The 19,958-nt window shown below is 39.9% G+C and overlaps 1 protein-coding gene and 1 pseudogene across 1 annotated transcript in view; one reads left to right on the top strand and one right to left on the bottom strand.

Moving 5' to 3' along the window:
• Window positions 1-17,716, bottom strand: part of OSTM1 (osteoclastogenesis associated transmembrane protein 1) — a 43,046-nt gene extending 25,330 nt beyond the window's left edge. Inside the window, exons 1-2 of the mRNA XM_061427657.1 lie at window positions 17,185-17,716; window positions 10,261-10,375 (exon numbers count right to left, since the gene is read on the bottom strand). Of these exons, the coding sequence (XP_061283641.1) occupies window positions 10,261-10,375; window positions 17,185-17,589 (520 nt within the window). The 5' untranslated portion in view covers window positions 17,590-17,716. The remainder of the gene's footprint in view (window positions 1-10,260; window positions 10,376-17,184) is intronic.
• LOC133253873 (small ribosomal subunit protein eS19-like) lies at window positions 57-608 on the top strand (annotated as a pseudogene).
• Window positions 17,717-19,958: the final 2,242 nt, after the last annotated feature.

Raw genomic sequence — 19,958 nt, 5'->3', positions numbered from 1 at the left:
TATAAATAAAAACAGTTACAAACGTGCATAATATTAGTATATGGGCTAATAAGATTGAAGTGGCCTTTCCCCTGGCTGGCAGCGCGGAGGCCGAACGATGCCTGGAGTTACTGTAAAAGATGTCAACCAGCAGGAGTTCGTCAGAGCTCTGGCAGCCTTCCTCAAAAAGTCCGGGAAGCTGAAAGTCCTTGAATGGGTGGACACCGTCAAGCTGGCCAAGCATAAAGAACTTGCTCTCTATGATGAGAACTGGTTCTACACACCAGCTGCTTCCACGGCACGGCACCTGGCACCTGTACCTCCGGGGTGGCGCTGGGGTTGGCTCCATGACCAAGATCTATGGGGGGCGCCAGAGGAATGGCGTCATGCCCAGCCACTTCAGCAGAGGCTCCAAGAGCGTGGCCCGGCGGGTCCTCCAAGCCCTGGAGGGGCTGAAAATGGTGGAAAAGGACCAAGATGGGGGCCGCAAACTGACGCCTCAGGGACAGAGAGATCTGGACAGAATCGCTGGACAGGTGGCAGCTGCCAACAAGAAGCATTAGAACAAATGATGCTGGGTTAATAAATTGCCTCGTTCGTAAAAAAAAAAAAAAAAAAGATTGAAGTGGTTTACAGGTTTTGTAGTTGACATTTTGTAGGGAGGTAGAGGGAATAAAATTTCACCTACAACAATTATACATCTGTATATAATGAGCCATGTCATGGCACAGGGGGTGGGTGTATACCCCTGTATTGCCGTATAAAAGAGAGAGCAATGGTAATTTCTTCTATACAAAATATGTAACTGAAGTAATTTCTTTATAAAAAGGTAATTTATAGAATAATGAAAAATAAAAACAAAAGAAAAAATAATTTAAAAAAAAGAAGCTTCTCTGAACAACAAAGAACTTAATTCCTCTTATTTTACTAACAGCCATTCCTTTTCATTTGAAATAATTTGAAAATTAAACTAAAAGCTAATATAGACCAGTCATCTTATTAAGTACTGCATTAATGCAGCACTATCAAAAATCTTTCAGTGATCATTAGTGATATTATAAAGCACAAAGGAGTTTACTTACATAATGAGATTAAAAATGTCTTCATTATTAAAGAGCTCTGACTTTCTGATCTAAAACAAAGGAACTCCAGTGAAATTCCTTTTATCCTTTTGTAAGAATTGGGAACATATGGTTACAAGCAGTGAGAAGCTATATAGTTTAGAAATTAATAAGAAATATTAGTAATAATAAAGCTTCCTATAAGCACTATAAGTGAAGTGGTCATTATGAATTTTCCTCATCTCAGATAACCAATGAAGCCTCATCAAGGACAGATTAGCACAGTTTCTAGCTCAGTAAGGGCTCAGGCATCAGCTCAAGAGGCATTCTTAAAGGTGTTAAGGGTTCAAGTTAAGACCTTACATAGAAACCTACTAAATATCATAACAGGAATTATGTATCCATCTTTAGATAAAAGAATTTGACATCTGTTAGGAGTTTGTATAAGAATCTCTGCTGTTTTTCATAACTAGTTTTATAGAGAAAAACAGGGACAATCACCAATTTCTGAAAAATAGGGTAAGCTTCAGAAAATATAGCATTAAAGTATGGCAACTTTTTACCTAAACAACATAATTAAGCTTAGTAAGTATGAACATAGGATATCTAAAGTTATAAGACATAAATGTGTGTCTAATGCTTAGTATGCTACCATTTGGCTAAAATATGGGAAAGATGGGTTCCAATTAATTGACTTTCTTGTTCACTTTTTTTTTTAAGATTAATTTATTTATTTTTGGCTCTGCTCAGTCTTCATTTTGGAGCATGGCCTCTAGGGCACGCAGGCTTCAGGAGTTGCGGTGCTCAGGCTTAGTTGCTCCGAGGCATGTGGCATCTTCCTGGACCAGGCATGGAACCCTGGTTAACTATTAAGTTTTATTATTGGTTTTTAAAGAATCAAGACAAAAAGTGAAGAGTGGCAGAATATGCCTTTCTAACATAGGCTTATCTGCCATAAGGATTATTTTGAGCTGCAGGCACCTGGAAAACAGCCAATGTAGTGATAAGCTTTCTATGAATTCCCCCTTACCTGCCTAAAGACAGAGCTTCCAAAAGAAACTCAATTGTCATAAATCTCTTCTCCAGGAGTTTCATCAACTAGGGAAGATTTTCTCCTATCAGGGGAAAGGTGACCAATTGAACAGAATGGCGAGTCCAGAAATAAATTCCTGCATATATAGTCAACTATGGGCTTCCCTGGTAGCTCAGAGTTGAAGGTGCCTCAGCAGTAAAGAATCTGTCTGCAATGTGGGAGACCCCTGCAGTGCAGAGACTGGGGTTTGATCCTGGGTTGAGAAGATCCCCTGGAGAAGGAAGTGGCATCCCACTCCAGTATTCTTGCATAAGCTGATAGCATAGAAACAGTGGAATGGTGATTATCAAAGGGTGGTGGGTGGGGGTAAAGGGGGTGGTTGGTCAAAGGGCGCAAACCTCCAGTTGTACGATGAGACAAGTTCTGGGGATCTAATGTACAGAATGGTGATTTAGTTAGCAATACTGTATTGTATACTTGAAAGCTGCTAAGAGAATAAATTTTAAGTGTTCTTATCACACACACACACACACACACACACACAATGGTAATCGTGTGACATGATGGAGATGTTTGTTATCCAACACTATGGTGGTAATCATTCTGTATATAATTGTATCAAATCAACACATTGTACAACTTAAATGTAAACAATGTTACATGTCAATTACATCTCAAAAAAGTTGAAAAAGAAAAAAATAAAAAACAAAGTACCAAAACACTACCTTAAAGCAAGTTATGGTCCCATCAAATCTGGTCACTCTACTAATTATCCAACTGTCATATGCATAAGATAACTAAGAAGGATCTCAATAACCAGGCTATCCTTATGTCAACAATACACAGCTTTAAAATTGTGAAGAGAAATCCTTGATATATTTTCTTTACCTCTTAGCAGTCACTCTCTACAAAAATTAATTTTCATGTTATTTGTAATGTGAATTGGAAGAGTTGTATTAACATTTCTTTTGAATTTTAATTTCCCAAAACTCATTTCTAACAAAGACCAATATCATTCAAAGACACAGAAATTCTAAATATAAAATAGACGGTAGTGGTAATGCATGGCACTCTTTTAAAAATTTTTTTATTTTATATTGGAGAATAGAGATGGTTAGATAGCGTCACTGACTCAACAGACATGAGTTTGAGCAAACTCTGGGAGACAGTGAAGGCCAGGGAAGCAAAGCATGCTGCTTTGGGGTTCATGGGGTCGCAAAGAGACGGACATGACTTAATGACTGAACAACAACAACAATGGTAGATTAACAATGTTGTTTTAGAATGGCACTCTCTTTTATTGAGTTTCTAGCCGTCCTTTCATCAAGTAATAATGGCAAAGACTAGGTACTAACCCACAGCTAGGTCTAATAGAAGGAAAGGTGATTTTTTAAACAATATTTTAGCTTTTACACTTTTAAATGTTTATATTTTTAATAGTTATTTTTAAAAACCCTAACATCCCCTTAAATTAACTTTAAAAGGTTTTAAACTATGTAATTATAGTTTTACATTTTCTTAGCATAGAAGATGAAAAAGGAATAGTCATTTTATATCAGAAGATACATGCCTACAAAATGGATCACATATTGGTTTAAGTTTCAGTTAAAAGCAAGTTTGAAAAACACATCAGTAAGTTTTGTTCTTCCTTTGTAATTTTTTTCCTTCCCATTTTATCTTTTAGATGCCAGATGGAATAGACTCCAGATTAGTTACCACTAAAGGTTGATGCTTTTGAACTGTGGTGTTGGAGAAGACTCTTGAGAGTCCCTTGGACTGCAAGGAGATCCAACCAGTCCATTCTGAAGGAGATCAGCCCTGGGATTTCTTTGGAAGGAATGATGCTAAAGCTGAAACTCCAGTACTTTGGCCACCTCATGCGAAGAGTTGACTCATTGGAAAAGACTCTGATGCTGGGAGGGATTGGGGGCAGGAGGAGAAGGGGACGACAGAGGATGAGATGGCTAGATGGCATCACTGACTCGATGGACGTGAGTCTGAGTGAACTCCAGGAGTTGGTGATGGACAGGGAGGCCTGGTGTGCTGCGATTCACGGGGTCGCAAAGAGTTGGACACGACTGAGTAACTGAACTGAACTGAACTGAAAGGTCTCTATTGCTGGCATCCCTTATCAGCTCTATATTTGTAAATTTAATAACTAGATCACCACATAAAGTTAACTGAGATAAAAGGGATCATGGCTTGTATTTAACAATTTTATACAAACTCTGAGAAAACTGACCAGTGTTTTGTGTTTAAATAAAAAGGCAAATAATCTATATTTTTGAATATTTATATTGCAGTTTTTATGTATATACTATAGGGGAGGAAAAGTAATTTTCCCTCTACCCTTCTAAGTTCTCAGCTGGGACCCCTGTGACAAAAGTCAGATCAGTAGGAGAAAAACAAACAGAAGTTTGTTAACTTGTATATGTCACATATACATGGAAGATACAAAAGGAAATTGAGTAACTCAAAGAGGTAGTTTAGAATTTAGGCTTGAATATAATGTTCAGGTAAAAACAAAGAAAGATGGGTGTAGAGGAGGTCAGTGGTGAAGTGACTAGGAAAAGTAACATAAGCAAGTACAAGGCTATGCAGGTTTATGTCCCTGCTTTCTCCATTTACAAGATTTTCTTGTGATTTAAAGTCATCGTTTTCTTCCTGGTGTAGAGACGGAGACACTCTTATAAACAGAGATTTCCTTTATAAATATAAATTTCTAAACAAAATGGTTATTTCTACTCTGTTTTCAGAGCTTCTCCTGAGAAACAGTGTCTACTGTTTCTCAAAATAATGAGCTTGAAATAACCCTCACGCCAAAGAGGCATATTTTGGGATAGCACATTTGGTCTCCTACAGTACAAAATGACAACATCCTAGGCAAACTTCTGTCTGATCAGACACAAATTCATTTAAAATTATAGTGTGACATGATTGCTTTCTTCCATTTTATTAAAAGAGTAAATATTCTTTGTATTCATTCTTTTACCTGTTTCTAAAGGCCAAATCGGAGAAGGCAATGGCACCCCACTCCAGTACTCTTGCCTGGAAAATCCCATGGACGGAGGAGCCTGGTGGGCTGCAGTCCATGGGGTCGCTAAGAGTTAGACACGACTGAGCAACTTCACTTTCACTTTTCACTTTCATGCATTGGAGAAGGAAATGGCAACCCCCTCCAGTGTTCTTGCCTGGAGAATCCCAGGGACAGGGGAGCCTGGTAGGCTGCCGTCTATGGGGTCACACAGAGTCGGACATGGCTGAAGTGACTTAGCATAGCATAGCATAAAGGCCAAATATTTAAAACAAACAATGACTGAATAGATAACAAACAGATTGCTAAGTACAAGGTAAACCGAAGCCTGGGGCTTCCCAGGTGGCACTAGTGGTAAGAATCTGCCTGCCAATACAGGAGACACAAGAAACACAGATTTGATCCCTAAGTCCACAAGATCGCCTGGAGAAGGGAATGGCACCCTGATCCGGTATTCTTGCCTGGAGAATCCCATGGACAGAGAGAGGAGCCTGGTGGGCTATAGTCCATGGGGTCACAAAGAGTCAGATATGACTGAGTGACTTAGTATGCGCGTGTGCGCGCGCACACACATACACATGCACACACACACACAAACACAGAGAAGCCTAGAGCATCATTTATAAAGAAAATAGAGTGAGGATCTCACGAAATCAGTGGTTTAATAGATCTGCTTGCTAAAGATGTGATTGTCTCAGAACCCGATGCCGGATTCCTGATCATTGCTGAGGATTAACATTAGAAAATGTGCGGCTTTACTAAAGACATTTTTTTCACATTATCTACTTTTAATTTTATGTAGCATGATAGAAAAAAAAGAATATTTTACATTTCTATTTTTAGTAAAAGACTAGGTTTTCTATAATATCAAACATGTACATAGCATAAACATTAAACTTTGTAGGGCTAAAATGTATCTATATTTCTTAAAATGGAGACTGTGCAATTAATTTATCAAATAGAACTTAAAAAACAAAATTAGGCCTTAACTCATGAATACAGTCTTTTCTTAAAGCCTTTTGATTTTAGTTCCACACTCTTGATCTGTAATTCCTTTACACTTTCTGAGCCTTCATTCTACTTCACAGGGCTTATTGTGAAGTTCAAATGAGCCAAGTGTTATGAAATTGAGAAATATTATTTAACTGCTGACTTATTACTCACCTTCTTTAGCTCATTTTTCCCTTTCTTCAAATTTCTTTTCTCACTACTTTGTAAGAAAACACTATGTTGCTCAAGTAACAATGTCTTGTTAAATTTTGGTGAAAATTCAAAGTTTTTTGAACAATTCTTTAAAATTTTCAGAAAATGTTCATAATATCTTTATTGAGCAGATTTCAGAGAACATAATTAGAAGTGTTTCCAGGTAATTTGGTATAGATTATTCATTTCTAGGTAAGATAATTATTTTAGAATGAATGCCCAAGGGAGAACTGCTGAGGAGTACAAATTTATAAAACTATTTTATTTCCATATAAAATACAGAATATAAACTGTGATAAATTTTAAAATGTGAAACAATGAATGGAAGACAATTTTTATGGATGCATAATCTGGGAAAAGAAAATAGCCAATCTTTCTAATTACATCTAACATACAAATAATCACAGCAGATTTGGACCATTTGTCAAGTTTTTTTAAATTTTATGTATTTTTGACTAGGTATTAAATGCACATGGTATATAATCCAAAGGATACAAATGTAAGTAGAATGAAAATTAAGTCTTTCTTTCTTTTCTGCCCACCTAGCTATATAATTCTCCAAAAGATGTCATACTTCTCTGCACCCTGCTTGGCCATACATTTTGGGCAAATTAATTTTAATTAGGGAGTAAACATTTCATTTTTTCTTCAGAAGTCCAATCAAGGAATATTTTCAAGATAGGACGCCTCATAGAAAAACAAAGGCAAACAAAGCACCCTAAGAATTTATTCTAAAGAGTTTTATACCTGCCATACTGAGTAAGTATGCAGCAAAATGTTTTTTTCCTTTTTTAGAAAATAACTAGAGAAGAAAGCTTCTTTCAATTGGTAAATTCATTACAAAATACCTTTTAAAGAAAAGATGCTTTACCTCTCACATATATAAAGTAACATCAGGTCAAATTCTTAAAGAAATGGGAATATTAGACCACCTTACCTGTCTCCTGAGAAGCCTGTATGCAGGACAAGAAGCAACAGTTAGAACTGGACATGGAACAATGGATGGCTTCAAAATTGGGAAAGGAGTGCATCAAGGCTGTATATTGTTACACTGCTTATTTAACTTGTATGCAGAGTACATCATGCAAAATGCTGGGATGACTCACAAGCTGGAATCAAGATGTCTGGGAGAAATATTAGCAATCTTAGATATGCAGATGATACCACTTTAATTGCAGAAAGTGAAAAGGAACTAAAGAGTCTCTTGATGAAGGTGAAAGAAAAGAGTGAAAAAGTTGGCTTAAAACTCAACATTCAAAAAACTAAGATCATGGCATCCAGTCCTATCACTTCATAACAAATAGATAGGGAAAAAGTGGAAACAGTAACAGATTTTATTTTCCTGGGCTCCAAAATCATTACGGACAGTGGCTGCAGCTATGAGATTAAAAGACACTTGCTCCTTGGAACGAGAGCTATGACAAACCTAGACAGCATTATTAAAAAGCAGAGACATCACTGCCGACAAAGGTCCGTATAGTCAAAGCATTGGTTTTTCTAGTACTCATGTACAAATGTGAGAGCTGGACCAGAAAGAAGGCTGAGTGCCAAAAAATTGATACTTTTGAACTGTGGTGCTGGAGAAGACTCTTGTGAGTGTCTTGGACAGCAAGGAGATCAAACCAGTTAATCTTAAAGGAAATCAACTCTGAATATTCATTGGAAGGACTGATGCTGAAGTTCCAATACTTTGGCCACCTGACACAAAGAGCCAACTCATTGGAAAAGACCTTGATGCTGGGAAAGATTGAGGGCAAGAGGAGAAGAGGGTGACAGAGGATGAGATGGTTGGATGGCATCACTGACTCAATGAACATGAGTTGAGCAAACTCCAGGAAATGGTAAAGAACAGGGAAGTCTGGCATGCTGCAGTTCATAGGGTCACAAAGAGTCAGAGATGACTTAGCAACTGAACAACAACATCAGTCAAAAGAAGTGAACCCCAACATATACCCCATTTATTCTAATGAACTGATTTTAAATGATTTGCAATTAACATATTTTTCAGTTCAGTTGGTAAAGAATCTACCTGCAATGCAGGAGACCCCAGTTTGATTCCTGTGTCAGGAAGATCTGTTGGAGAAGGGATAGGCTACCCACTCCAGTGTTCTTGAGCTTCCCTTGTGGCTCAGCTGGTAAAGAATCTACCTGCAATGCAGGAGACCTGGATTTGATCCCTGGGTTGGGAAGATTCCCTGAAGAATTAAAAGCCTACCCATTCCAGTATTCTGGCCTAGAGAATTCCATGGACAATATAGTCCATGGGGTTGCAAAGAGCTGGACATGACTGAGAGACTTTCACTTCACTCACTTCATCTATCAATGGATTTTTGTGAAGGGCTTAATAATACTTAAAAACAGCTCTTCTGTTTATGTTAAACAAACTGTTCAATCATATTTATACTAAAAAGTTTTACTCCAAAAAGGAAAGATTTTGCCTTAAAAAAAAAAAAGTTAGCTGTCAGCCAAGCCTCTGAATTAATAGAAACAAAATGAAAAGAGTTAATATCCAATATCCATGGTATACTACAAAGGAAAGAAACTTAGCAGGGAGTCTTTTTTCCATCGTCATATGAATAAACAAAAAGACAAAGTCCTTAGAAAAGTTAAACTCCTTAATGACTTACAGGTACACAGATTTTTAATTCATTCTGTCCTTTTTATTTTTACAGCCCATGCCCTACTTCACATTTTCTTTGCCTCTTGCCTAAACCATTGTAAAAATTTCCTCACTGGTCTCTCCCTTCCATTGGGGTTCCACAGGAAAAAAAAGGATTTTTACAGTTTAAAAACATTCAGAAAGTGCTAGGTTAAGTGATATTTGAAAAATTTTAACCTATAGTCCTCACTGACTTTAATATTCCATGTGTATTGTAAGTTCCCAAGATACTACAGTATATAACCACTTCATAGTACTATGCTGATGCTCTAAGCAGTATGAAAAATGTTGGCATAAGTGATAAACTACTATATAGGTCAAAGTCCTACTTTCCCTTTCCAAGTTCACCTCCCACTGTGCTTCCAGCATCCTGTAATGTCTATTACTGTTTTATATCTCTGTGCCTTTGTTCAGGATGCCTCTCTATCTGCAGTGTCCTTCCTCTTGTCTCTACTTACTGAAATCATGTCCAGTCATAAAGGTGTAGGATCAAAAGGTACCTCCTCCTGGAAGTCACTTCAAATTCTTGTCAATCTGATTTTTTTCGATTTTCCCAAGAACTCTATGATGTTTTCGTAGCATTTATTGTCACCTTAGGTTATACTGTAACTCTAACTTTCTTCTTCACTAAATTATAAGATATGGAAAACAAGAATTTCCTAATACATAGTTGGTTTTAAAAACACTTATGAATTGAAATAATAACTTTAATTTTTCCAAAGAATGCCTGAAAATAAATCTCATTTCATTATACAAATACATACAAGCCCACAAACCTGCTGGAACTGATGTTACCACCTCCCCCTACCACCATTTGACAGATTATTATAAACATCATAATTATTAAGCAGTTAACATTCCGTGAACAGTAACTATATGCCCGGTACTGAGCTAAGAGCTGTACGCAATTTATTTCATTTAATCTTCAAAACTATCAGGTAAAGTAGGTTCCAATATTACCATGAATTTACAGGTGAGGAAACTGAAGCTCCAAGAGGCAAAATTATATGCCCAAGGTCTGACAGTAGTAGGTTAAGATAGAATAAGTCACAGAGCTTAGAACAAGATTCAGATCTGATTGCAAAGCTCACTGTTAACTGCTACTCTTTGCTGGCTTTCAGTATTTGCCCAAGATGTTCTCACTAATAAACCATGATGCTAATCAAAATTCATTTAAATTTAGTAATAAAGAGTATTTAAAATTTTCAGAGTTCAAAATTCACTAAAGTAAAATCTGACATCTATACTATTGAAATACAACTTCAAAAATGAAAGTGAAAGAGTTACTTACTTGCACAATTTGCCTTCTGCCATGTGGAATTAAAAAACTCAGACAGAATCACAACTATTTGCATTCTATCTGCCATTAAAAGGCTTCTGGCACAACTATGACTCTCTGAAGAATTCTGTAACCAAACAAAAGAAAAAAATACAATCTGAGTATTCTTAGACTTCCCAAACAACAACCTGAGGCCCAAAAAACCTTATAAAAATAATTCATATTTATTATAAGCTTTTGGGGGCTTCCCAGGTGGCTCAGTGGTAAAGAATCTCCCTGTCAAAGCAGGAGACGCAGGTTTGATCCCTGGGTCAGGAAGATATCCTGGAGGAGGAAATGGCAACCCACTCCAGTATTCTTGCTTGGAAAATTCCATGGACAGAGGAGCCTGGCAGGCTATAGTCCATGGAGTCACAAAGAGTCTGACACAACTGAGCAATGGAGCACATATGCATTATAAGCATTTAATATTTTGTTATAATCAAATAATGACATCATTAATAATAACTGTAATAAAACAATAGCAGCTAACATTTATTGGCACCAGGTTCACTTACAAAGGAAGAAAATCTTTGCTTCTTAAATAAGTATTTGCTTCTATGGTACCATTTCAAATACTTAGGCCCACATATAATATTAATATACTTCTTATGAACAGGAAAATATTCTGGAAAGCTGTTCACCAAAATGTATCAGTAGCTATCTCTAAATAATGGAAATAGAAGGGTTTTCATTTTCTTTTTTGCCTCTTTTACACTGTCCAAACTTTTCTACAATGAACATATATTATTTATGTATTTTTAAAAATCTGGTGGGTAAATGATGACAAAACATTGTTTCATCTTCTGGACAGTTTTGGCTCAAAATCTTAAAATCCACAAGAATGGATTTACACTATGTAAATGATAAATTCAAGTTCCTGAATTACTGGATCCTTATCTATTTCCTTTCCTTTTTGCCACAAGCAAAGTTAAGTCTTGCTGACCCTTCACCCTTTCAAAGTTATTTAACTTCTATTATTTACCAGGCATAATAAGTATCCTGGAATTTTGGGGTAAGTTTTCCCTGATGGTGCAGAGGTTAAGAATCTGCTTTGCAATGCAGTTCAATCCCTAATCAGGGAACTAGACCCTACATGCCTGTGGGCTGCTACTGAAGCCTGTATGCTCTGGAGCCTACAAGATACAACTAGAGATTCCATTTACTGCAACAAAAGATCTTACATGCTGCAACGAAGACACAATATAGCCAAATAAATAAATAAAATATTTTCTTAAAAAGAGAATCCTGGTGTATTGAGGGTACAAAGAGTGACAAGGCATGCCATCAACACTGGGCCTTCAAGAACCTCCCCAGAGACATACAGATAAGGAATTAGTGTGATGAGCAATAAATGAGAGAGTGTGCTAGCTCTAGAAAAGAACTGATCAGCCATGTGGGGTTAGAAAAGAGGGAAGTTGGGCTTAAGAGCAGAAATCTTGCTTTAAAATCTCTCTGAAGATCATTTTGGGATGATTACCCATTCTGTGGCTTAGTTTTGTTAACTCATTAAAAGATGCAACCTCGAATAAAATATGTTAAAAGCCCCTTTCCTGGAATTGCTTTCAGAGCAATATCAGCTATAGAAGAAAATTTCAGGAAAGAAAATGAAACAATATTTTGTGATAATTTACCCATCAGATTAAAATGGAATGTGGCCTAAAGAGTCAGACAAACCTGAATTACTAGCTGGCAATCTCGGAAAGCTGAGGTAAACTCTGTGAGGCCCAGTTTCATAATCATTGAGTCCTACAGGTACCGTATTAAACGAAATAGCATAGATGAATCACTTAGCACACTGGCTGGCACCCAGTAAGTAACTGATATTTGCTATTTCACCTAGCTACCTGTTGCCAACAAAAGTGCTCTAGGTGGGTGTAGCTGGCTAAGTGTAACCTGTTACTTAAGAAGGAACTGGATGTAAGTGGATGATTGGCTATTTTAAAAGTCAATACAGAATAACCTGTATGAGTGGTCAGTGTGTGGAATAGTTCAGTTGAGGAAGACATCAATGTAGTTGGGAGAAATGAGGAGAGTTCATGGAGGAAGCAGGATTTGAACTAAGCCCAATACTAAGAAAGGGGCAATATAGTGGTTAGGGCTCCACACTCAAACCCAGATTCAATCCCGGTTGGGGAACTAACATCCCACATGACGCATGTGTGCTAAGTCGCTTGCCGTGTCCGACTCTGTGCGACCCATGGACTGTAGCTCACCAGGCTACTCTGTCTGTGGGACTCTCCAGGCAAGAATACTGGAGTGGGTTGCCATGCCCTTCCCTGGGGATCTTCCCAACCCAGGAATCGAACCCGCATCTCTTATGTTCCTGCACTGGCAGGCGGGTTCTTTACCACTAGTGGCACCTGGGAAGCCCAGGGAAAAGGGAAGAAAGGGGAAAAGGTTTTAAATGGAGTAAATAAAATGATCAAGGGGTGAAAGAAGGAATGACTATGTGGTATTCAGGGAGTATCCAGGATGAGAAGATGGTGGCAACCATGAGAATGGAAGGGAAATGATGAATAACCCCAATGATGATGATGTACTTTTGAATACCTAGTGGTTCTAAATGCCCTAAATGTATAGCTCATTAAATCCTTGTAAAAACTCTATGAAATAGACAGATCATCCTTCTGGATTAAATCCAGCCACTTTCACTGCATGGGACTCATGACATGGCACCTGCCCACTTTCTCAGACTCAAATAACTAGTCTCCTCCTGGCTCACAGTGCTTTGAGTTCTTTCTAGTCCTTAAACACACCAGACTCTCGGAGTCTTCACACCTGCTACTTCTTTACAATGTATATATTCTCCCCATTCTCCCACCCTCTCAAATTTTAGGTGTCTTTAACTATTCACCACTTCTATCTATTCCCAGCCTGAGTCCTGATCAGCACTCTTGTTACATGCTTTGGTGGCATTTGGGATTTTTTTCTCTGCAACACTTACATCACACCTGAACTAAATAATTATAATGATGTTTAATGTCTGTTTCCTCTATCAGACTATAAGCTCTTCTCATTCACAGATACATCCCTAGTAAGTACAACTACCCTGCACATCATAAGTATTGAAGAATTTTTCTGAATGAATAAGAACCAGTGCTGGAGAAGGAAATGGCAACCCACTCCAGTAATCTTCCCTGGGAAATCCCATGGACAGAGGAGCCTGGTGGGCCACAGTCTATGGGGTCCCAACAGTCAGACATGACTTAGCAACTAAACCACAAAGAAACAGTGCATTCTAATCTCTAATGAAAGACAGACATATTATGTCATGTTGTGTTCCAATCTCCTCCTTCTATTCCTAAGAATTTGTAAATCTACACTAAAATTATGTTGAACACTTCCAGATACATATCCTCAATTACTAGTACCTTCATAAATATATACACATATCTATATGTCTATCTGGGCTTCCCAGGTGGCACTAGTGGTAAAGAACCTGCCTGCCAATGCAGTTGACACAGGAGATGTGGGTTTGATCCCTGGGTCAAGTAGATTCCCTCGAAGAGGAAATGACAACCCACTCCAGTATTCTTGCCTGGAGAACCCCATGGACAGAGGAGCCTGACAGACTATAGTCTATAGGGTCGCAAAGAGTCGGATACAACTGAAGTGACTTAGCACACAAACATATGTCTATCTATCTGCCTATATAAATTTTAAATGAACCAAGTAGAATAAGATAGAGATTAGCAATTCAGAATAGGGGGAGGAGAGGCAAAGCATCTTGGCAACCACTCTGATGATGGTGAACAGCTCAATGAAACTATATTCCTATGAGTTTAAACTAAAAGAAGAAAGTATGATTCAAGTAAGAAGGAATCCATTAATTCCATTATTCAGGTTTCACAAATCACTGTATTCTTTATCTTGAGATAATAAAACTATATGGAGTCCTTGACCCATTAATTCCAAGAGAAAGTGACTAGAAAATAGAATTCTTTTCAGATAACTATTACAGATAAATCAATCAGTTTGCTGCACCACAGAAATAGCATGCTAATTTCTACCATTGATTCTTTTTCTCTTTACACTCTCCTCCTCTCTCAGTCAATCCATGGACATGGATTCACACTAAAGAGTTGAGAAAGAATGTCTTGATAAAATTCTGCTTGTAGGTTTTCTCTAATAAGCACCCCCCTCTTGCTCTCTTCCCTCCTTTAATTCAGCATCTTCACTCTTTTGTTCTAAAATCCTATTGTACAATTTGTAACATTCACATGGATTTTTTTTCCTTTTTAAATTTTTCTCAATATAGATTAATTTTATTTCCCTAACTACACTGATAATTTTAAGTTTGAAGCCTGGACTATCCCCTCCTTTTCCTTCAGTACCCTTTTACCTGTTCAATATTTAAGAATAGCATGTACTTGCTAATTAAACTGATTTAAATCAAAGACTTGAGTCAAAGAAAATACATTACTCTCCAGAAACAACTCCCTGCTGCACACACACAAAGGACAACTGATAATTTAAATTCACTCCTAAGAAATTCATACATATTTTTCCATATGTTCATTACTACACATAATGGCTCAATTCCCACACCTATCTGAAAAAGCCTATTAAACCCATGAAATACCCCCAGAAGTTCAGAAATCATGCTTTTGAGCTATGGCATCCAGCTCTACTGAGGAAAGGGGTGGATGAGTTGGGAGAGGAAATATAAATTGGGGAAAGGGTCTTTCTGCCTCTTGTTATCTCTCCTCTGATCCTTTCACACAACAGTGAGGCAAGCCAGGTATGCAGGTCACTGGTAGAATGTGAGACACAAAGCAGAGGACACAGTTCATGCCACCCTTACATTGCCATGGGCAGTGGGGAACTCATGTGGAAATCCATACACAAATTGGCCCTTAATTGGCCCACAGAAGCCCATAGCACTGTACCACCAGAGTTTGGGGTAATTTTTTAACTTCATCTTAATTCCACAGAAACTACACAAATGAGAAAAGTATTTGCTGCCTCAAGAGCCAAGCAGTGCAACACAATTCAGTCATTCTGACCACAGAACAACTAACTCACTTACTGCTTAAATCAGTTATGATGCCGTACATACCTGCTATAGTATGACAGCAAGGGACAAGTCTTGGGTGCTTTAAAATAATGGGGTATACACACACACACATATATATCCCTGGCTATAGAGAAGGCAATGGCACCCCACTCCAGTACTCTTGCCTGGAAAATCCCTTGGATGGAAGAGCCTGGTAGGCTATAGTCCATGGGGTCGCTAAGAGTCAGACACGACTGAGCAACTTCACTTTCACTTTTCACTTTCATGCATTGGAGAACGAAATGGCAACCCACTGCAGTGTTCTTGCCTGGAGAATCCCAGGGACAGGGGAGCCTGGTGGGCTGCCGTCCATGGGGTTACACAGAGTCGGACACGACTGAAGCGACTTAGCAGCAGCATACCCAATAGAAGGATGCACGAAAATATTGCATGTAAGCCTAAACTTCCTTGAAAACTTACTCTTTACAGAAAGATTGAGCACAGAATTTATTTAATGCAAATAAATTCCCTATTTATATAAAAATGCATACTTATGTCAAGTAATATCAGGCTGACAAAGTAGGGGATGCAATGTCTAAATACGTCTAAATTCTGTCAAATCAACCATAATTTATGAAATAATTCCAATCACATTTTCATGAGACTTTTTTTCTCAGTACAAGAGGAACTTTCCATTCCATAATCCCAATGTCATTCCTCATGTTGTTCCTTTAAAAGGGATATCCAGCCCATACCTCATGACTCCCACCAGCCTTGACACTAATCCTTTCCTAAGCCAAGCCCTATAAGGTACTTAGGAACAGGGACATGTCTCTGTGTCTTTCTTTTAATTAAGTGCCTCATAGCGTGTACCACATGACCAGAAGAGCTCTGAGTACCAAGACACGAGAGCAGCTTTACTATTTTGTAAAATTTTAGTTCCCATTTACTGAAAACTATTGCTATGTGCCAGTTTTTTTTTCTTTTATAAAATATTTATTTCCTTACTAGGCTGTGCCGGGTCTTAGTTGTAGCATGCAGGATCTTTTAATTGCAGCATGTGGGATCCTATTTCCTAAGCAGTGATCAAACTTGGGACCTCTGCATTGGAAGCTTTAAGGCTTAGCCACTGGACCACCAGGGAAGTCCCTGTGCCTGTTTTCTAAGAGTTCGTTTTATCTCCATCTTACACATGAGAAAACAGGCCCAGAGAATATAACCTGCTCAGAGTACACCTCTAATAAGAGAGAAGAAATGGTGTCCTAGCCAAATGTCTCCAGACTGTATTAATGACTAAAATGGCCTTTCATACATTATCTCTTTTTTTATTATTTTAACAGTCACCTCTGGCAGCAGTTTTCCTCCATTTTACAGAGGAGGAAACTAAGACTCCAAGATAATTAATCTGAGGTCAAACTTCTAGAAAGTGGTGAATCTGAAACGGTTTGGCTACAAAGTTCAAGTTTCTCATCACCACCACACTGCAGTTTCTCCACTTCACCTGGGGTTTCAGGAAAGAGTCCTTCCTGGGAACTGCAAGTGGGGAAAGGAAGAAGCTGTGGCAGAGTTGGGGCAAAGGGGTGAAGGAAAGGAAGAAAAGGCAGGGTTGGGGTGCAGAAGCCCCAAGAAAACTAGTTATACCTATCTGCAAGTATGTACCGAAAGAGGCCCAACAGCAGCCATGGAGGCAAAAATCCAAACCTCAAGCCCTCCCTATACCACCACCCACTTTTCTGATGCCCCTAACTCCACTGCCCCAATCCAACCTCGTTTTCTCACAGATGGGGAAACTGAGGAGCCCCTCCCCACCCCCGCCCCACCCCGAGTTAACTATCATTACATCCTCCTCACTTCCCAACAATCCACACCAGAGGTCCCGGATGTGCTCTTCTACCCACCCCCACGGCTCGGCTGATGTTGTCCATCTTGTTGGCGACCTGTTGGAAGAGTGGGTAGCAGGTCTGACAGAGGCGCACCGGTCGGGCGCCGCGCACTAGACACCCGGTCAGCTCAGCACTGCTGTTGGCGAAGTCCAGCAGCAGCTCCCGGCACTCTGGATCCAGATCCGGCAAATCTGGGGGGAGTGACAGTGGCCCCATCCTTCCGCCCTGCAGCAGAGCCAGGGACAAGTCTTCCACCTCCAGCAACTGCTCCTCCGACAGGAGGTCGTGGAGGACCCTGTGGGGGCTGCTGCCCACGGAGAAGGTGCCCAGAGCCAGTCCCGACCACAGCAGCACCACCAACAGCAGCCGCAGCAGCAGCAATGATGACCTCCGCCGCTCGATGGTCCGGTTCGGGTCCATCGCGGGGTTCCACAACCCCCAAGGCGCAAACTGCCTCCTGATCACTTCCAGTCGGGGCTGCGGATAGCAGCCGCTTCCGGCTTCCTCAGGCGCAGGCCGCTACCACGGTCACGAGGTGCGCGCGTCACGGCCCCGCCCCCGGCGCGCGGCTCCCCGCCCCATTGGCCGCCGAGAGCCGCTCGCGCCGCAGGCTGGCGCGCGTGCGGGAGCGCGCACACACGGGCGGCGTCGCGCTCCCAGCCGGTGACAAGCGCCTGACTGAGGGTCGCGCGAGACCCGGGCGGCGTCCAGCTGTGGAACACCGAGCCGAGGCTCGCCCGCGCTGTGAATACAGGCGTCGGCCGCTTTGAACAGTTAAATTTTAGGAGTCTTGCCCTCAGTTGCCCACCGCCTTGGGAGTTTGCTGAGTTCTACAAGTCTGAGGAATTATGTACCACAGAAAGACGGACGGCCTCCGCCGTGGGAATTAACGAGTGAGTTGCTGACGGAGCCTGCTGGCAGGTGCCTTTGCAGGTTTCTTTTAATTGGGTGTTTCTTAGTATAATTTTTCCCCTCAAGATATTTGGAAAGAGTAATAACGTCTCTTGGTTGTTTTTGATTGTGGAGCCTAGTGGTTTACAAACTTGTTCTTGTTTTTAACTCTAAACTGTGTCAGCTCTGTCCGATAGACTTCCCGAGGTGATGGAAAGATTCTACATCTGCGCTAATACGGTAGCCACTAGCCTGCTTGTGACTGTTGAGCACTCGTACTGTAGCGACCGCGACCCGGGAACTGAATTTTTAACCGTACTGAATTTGAATGTGAATAGCCCTGTCTGGCGAGCGGTGCCATGTTGGACAGCGCCCGTCTACGTTTTCTCACTATGTAGCCTGGTCCTGGGATGGCTACTGTCCATGTTTCCTTGCGACTGAAGGGGTCCCTGGGGTGCAGCACAAACCTGTATCCAGTACAAAAAGTTGGAAAATCCTGACCAAACCGCTCAAGTTCCTCTCCAGTTTCTGGCAAGCCCGAGGCAATCTTTGGGGACACTCTGAAAAGTGTCCGGATACCACTACTGGGCTGCGTAAAGAATTTAGCTAATGACCTAGGAAACGGTTTTCTGACAAGTATCTAATAAATGTGGTAGAAAAATTATTTCCTGGCTGTTTTGTGTCATCCTGCTTTTGTTTTTGCCTTGAGAATTGCGGAGCTCCTTCATTTTATGGTGTTATTTTCTGTTTCTGAGAGTTGTTAAACTTTTTAGCCAATCTGATTATTGTTCTGTGTTCCTAATGGGAAAGGGTCTATAATTTTTTTAATGCCCCTTTAATTTATCCTTTTACTAATAAAAACAATATTGCAGGTAATCATATCTATACAAGGTTGATATACATTTAAGATAAATTTCTAGCAGTAGACTTGCTGGGCCAGAGAGTATGTGCATTTACAATGTTGTTGATTGTGCTATATTTCTTTCCATGGAGGTTTAATAATTTATTCACAAGGATTCCTAAAGAGCTCTTGAGTGGTAATTCTAATATATAGAAAGACCTAAAAGTTATATGATGACCTTTGAGAACATTAGGACAGCTTATTTTCCTGGGGTGGCTAATGTCCAGGCTTCCTTAGCGCTGAGGGGGTTCCTGGGAATGCAGCACAAACCTGCATTCAACGCAAACCCCTGGAAAATCCTGGACAAACCATTCAATCTCAAACTTCCGTTCCTGGAACAATGTCATCCTAAAGCCATTAGATCAAGTAGAGTAAAGTAGACATCAATGGTTTGTCTGGTGGGGATGTCAGAAATCCAGAGAGGGATATTGGAGCACAGGTAAGAAGAGGAAGACATGGTGAGGGTGGGGGAATCCTGATGCAGGGTATTGGATCCTGAGTTGGGTAAGAAAGGCTTCCATGTAAGGGAAGGTACAGCAGTGACTGGGATTTTGCTTACCCTCAGAAGGATTGATCAAATAGGTAAATATATTAAGGATAATGGGAGTCTGGTTTCTTATTGTCCAAGAAGGGAGTTACAAACAGGAAAAGGGAGAAAACAAATAGGAAGGGAGAATGAACTCTGTACTGTTGGAATGGGTCAGTAGCTTAGTCGTGTCTGACTCTTTGCAACCCCATGGACTCCACATGAGGCTCCACGGCCCATGGGATTCTCCGAGCAAGAATACTAGAATGGGTTGCCATTTCCTTCTCCAGTGTTGGAATAGAATTAGCAATATCAGTGGTTGCAATTCATAGAGATATAGAAATAGATTGTGGCTTCTAAATGTCATTCTCTACAAAAAGGAATCAAGAATTCTTACAGAAATAGCTGATTCTACCACTGGGGCAGGAAGAGCATAAGTTTAGCCTGGATCATCTTTTTGTACTAGAAAGT

Source organism: Bos javanicus, chromosome 9, assembly GCF_032452875.1.
Source record: "Bos javanicus breed banteng chromosome 9, ARS-OSU_banteng_1.0, whole genome shotgun sequence".
Lineage (NCBI taxonomy): Eukaryota > Metazoa > Chordata > Mammalia > Artiodactyla > Bovidae > Bos > Bos javanicus.
The sequence above is the reverse complement of the archived record's forward strand: the minus strand, read 5'-3'. Positions and strand labels throughout refer to the sequence as shown.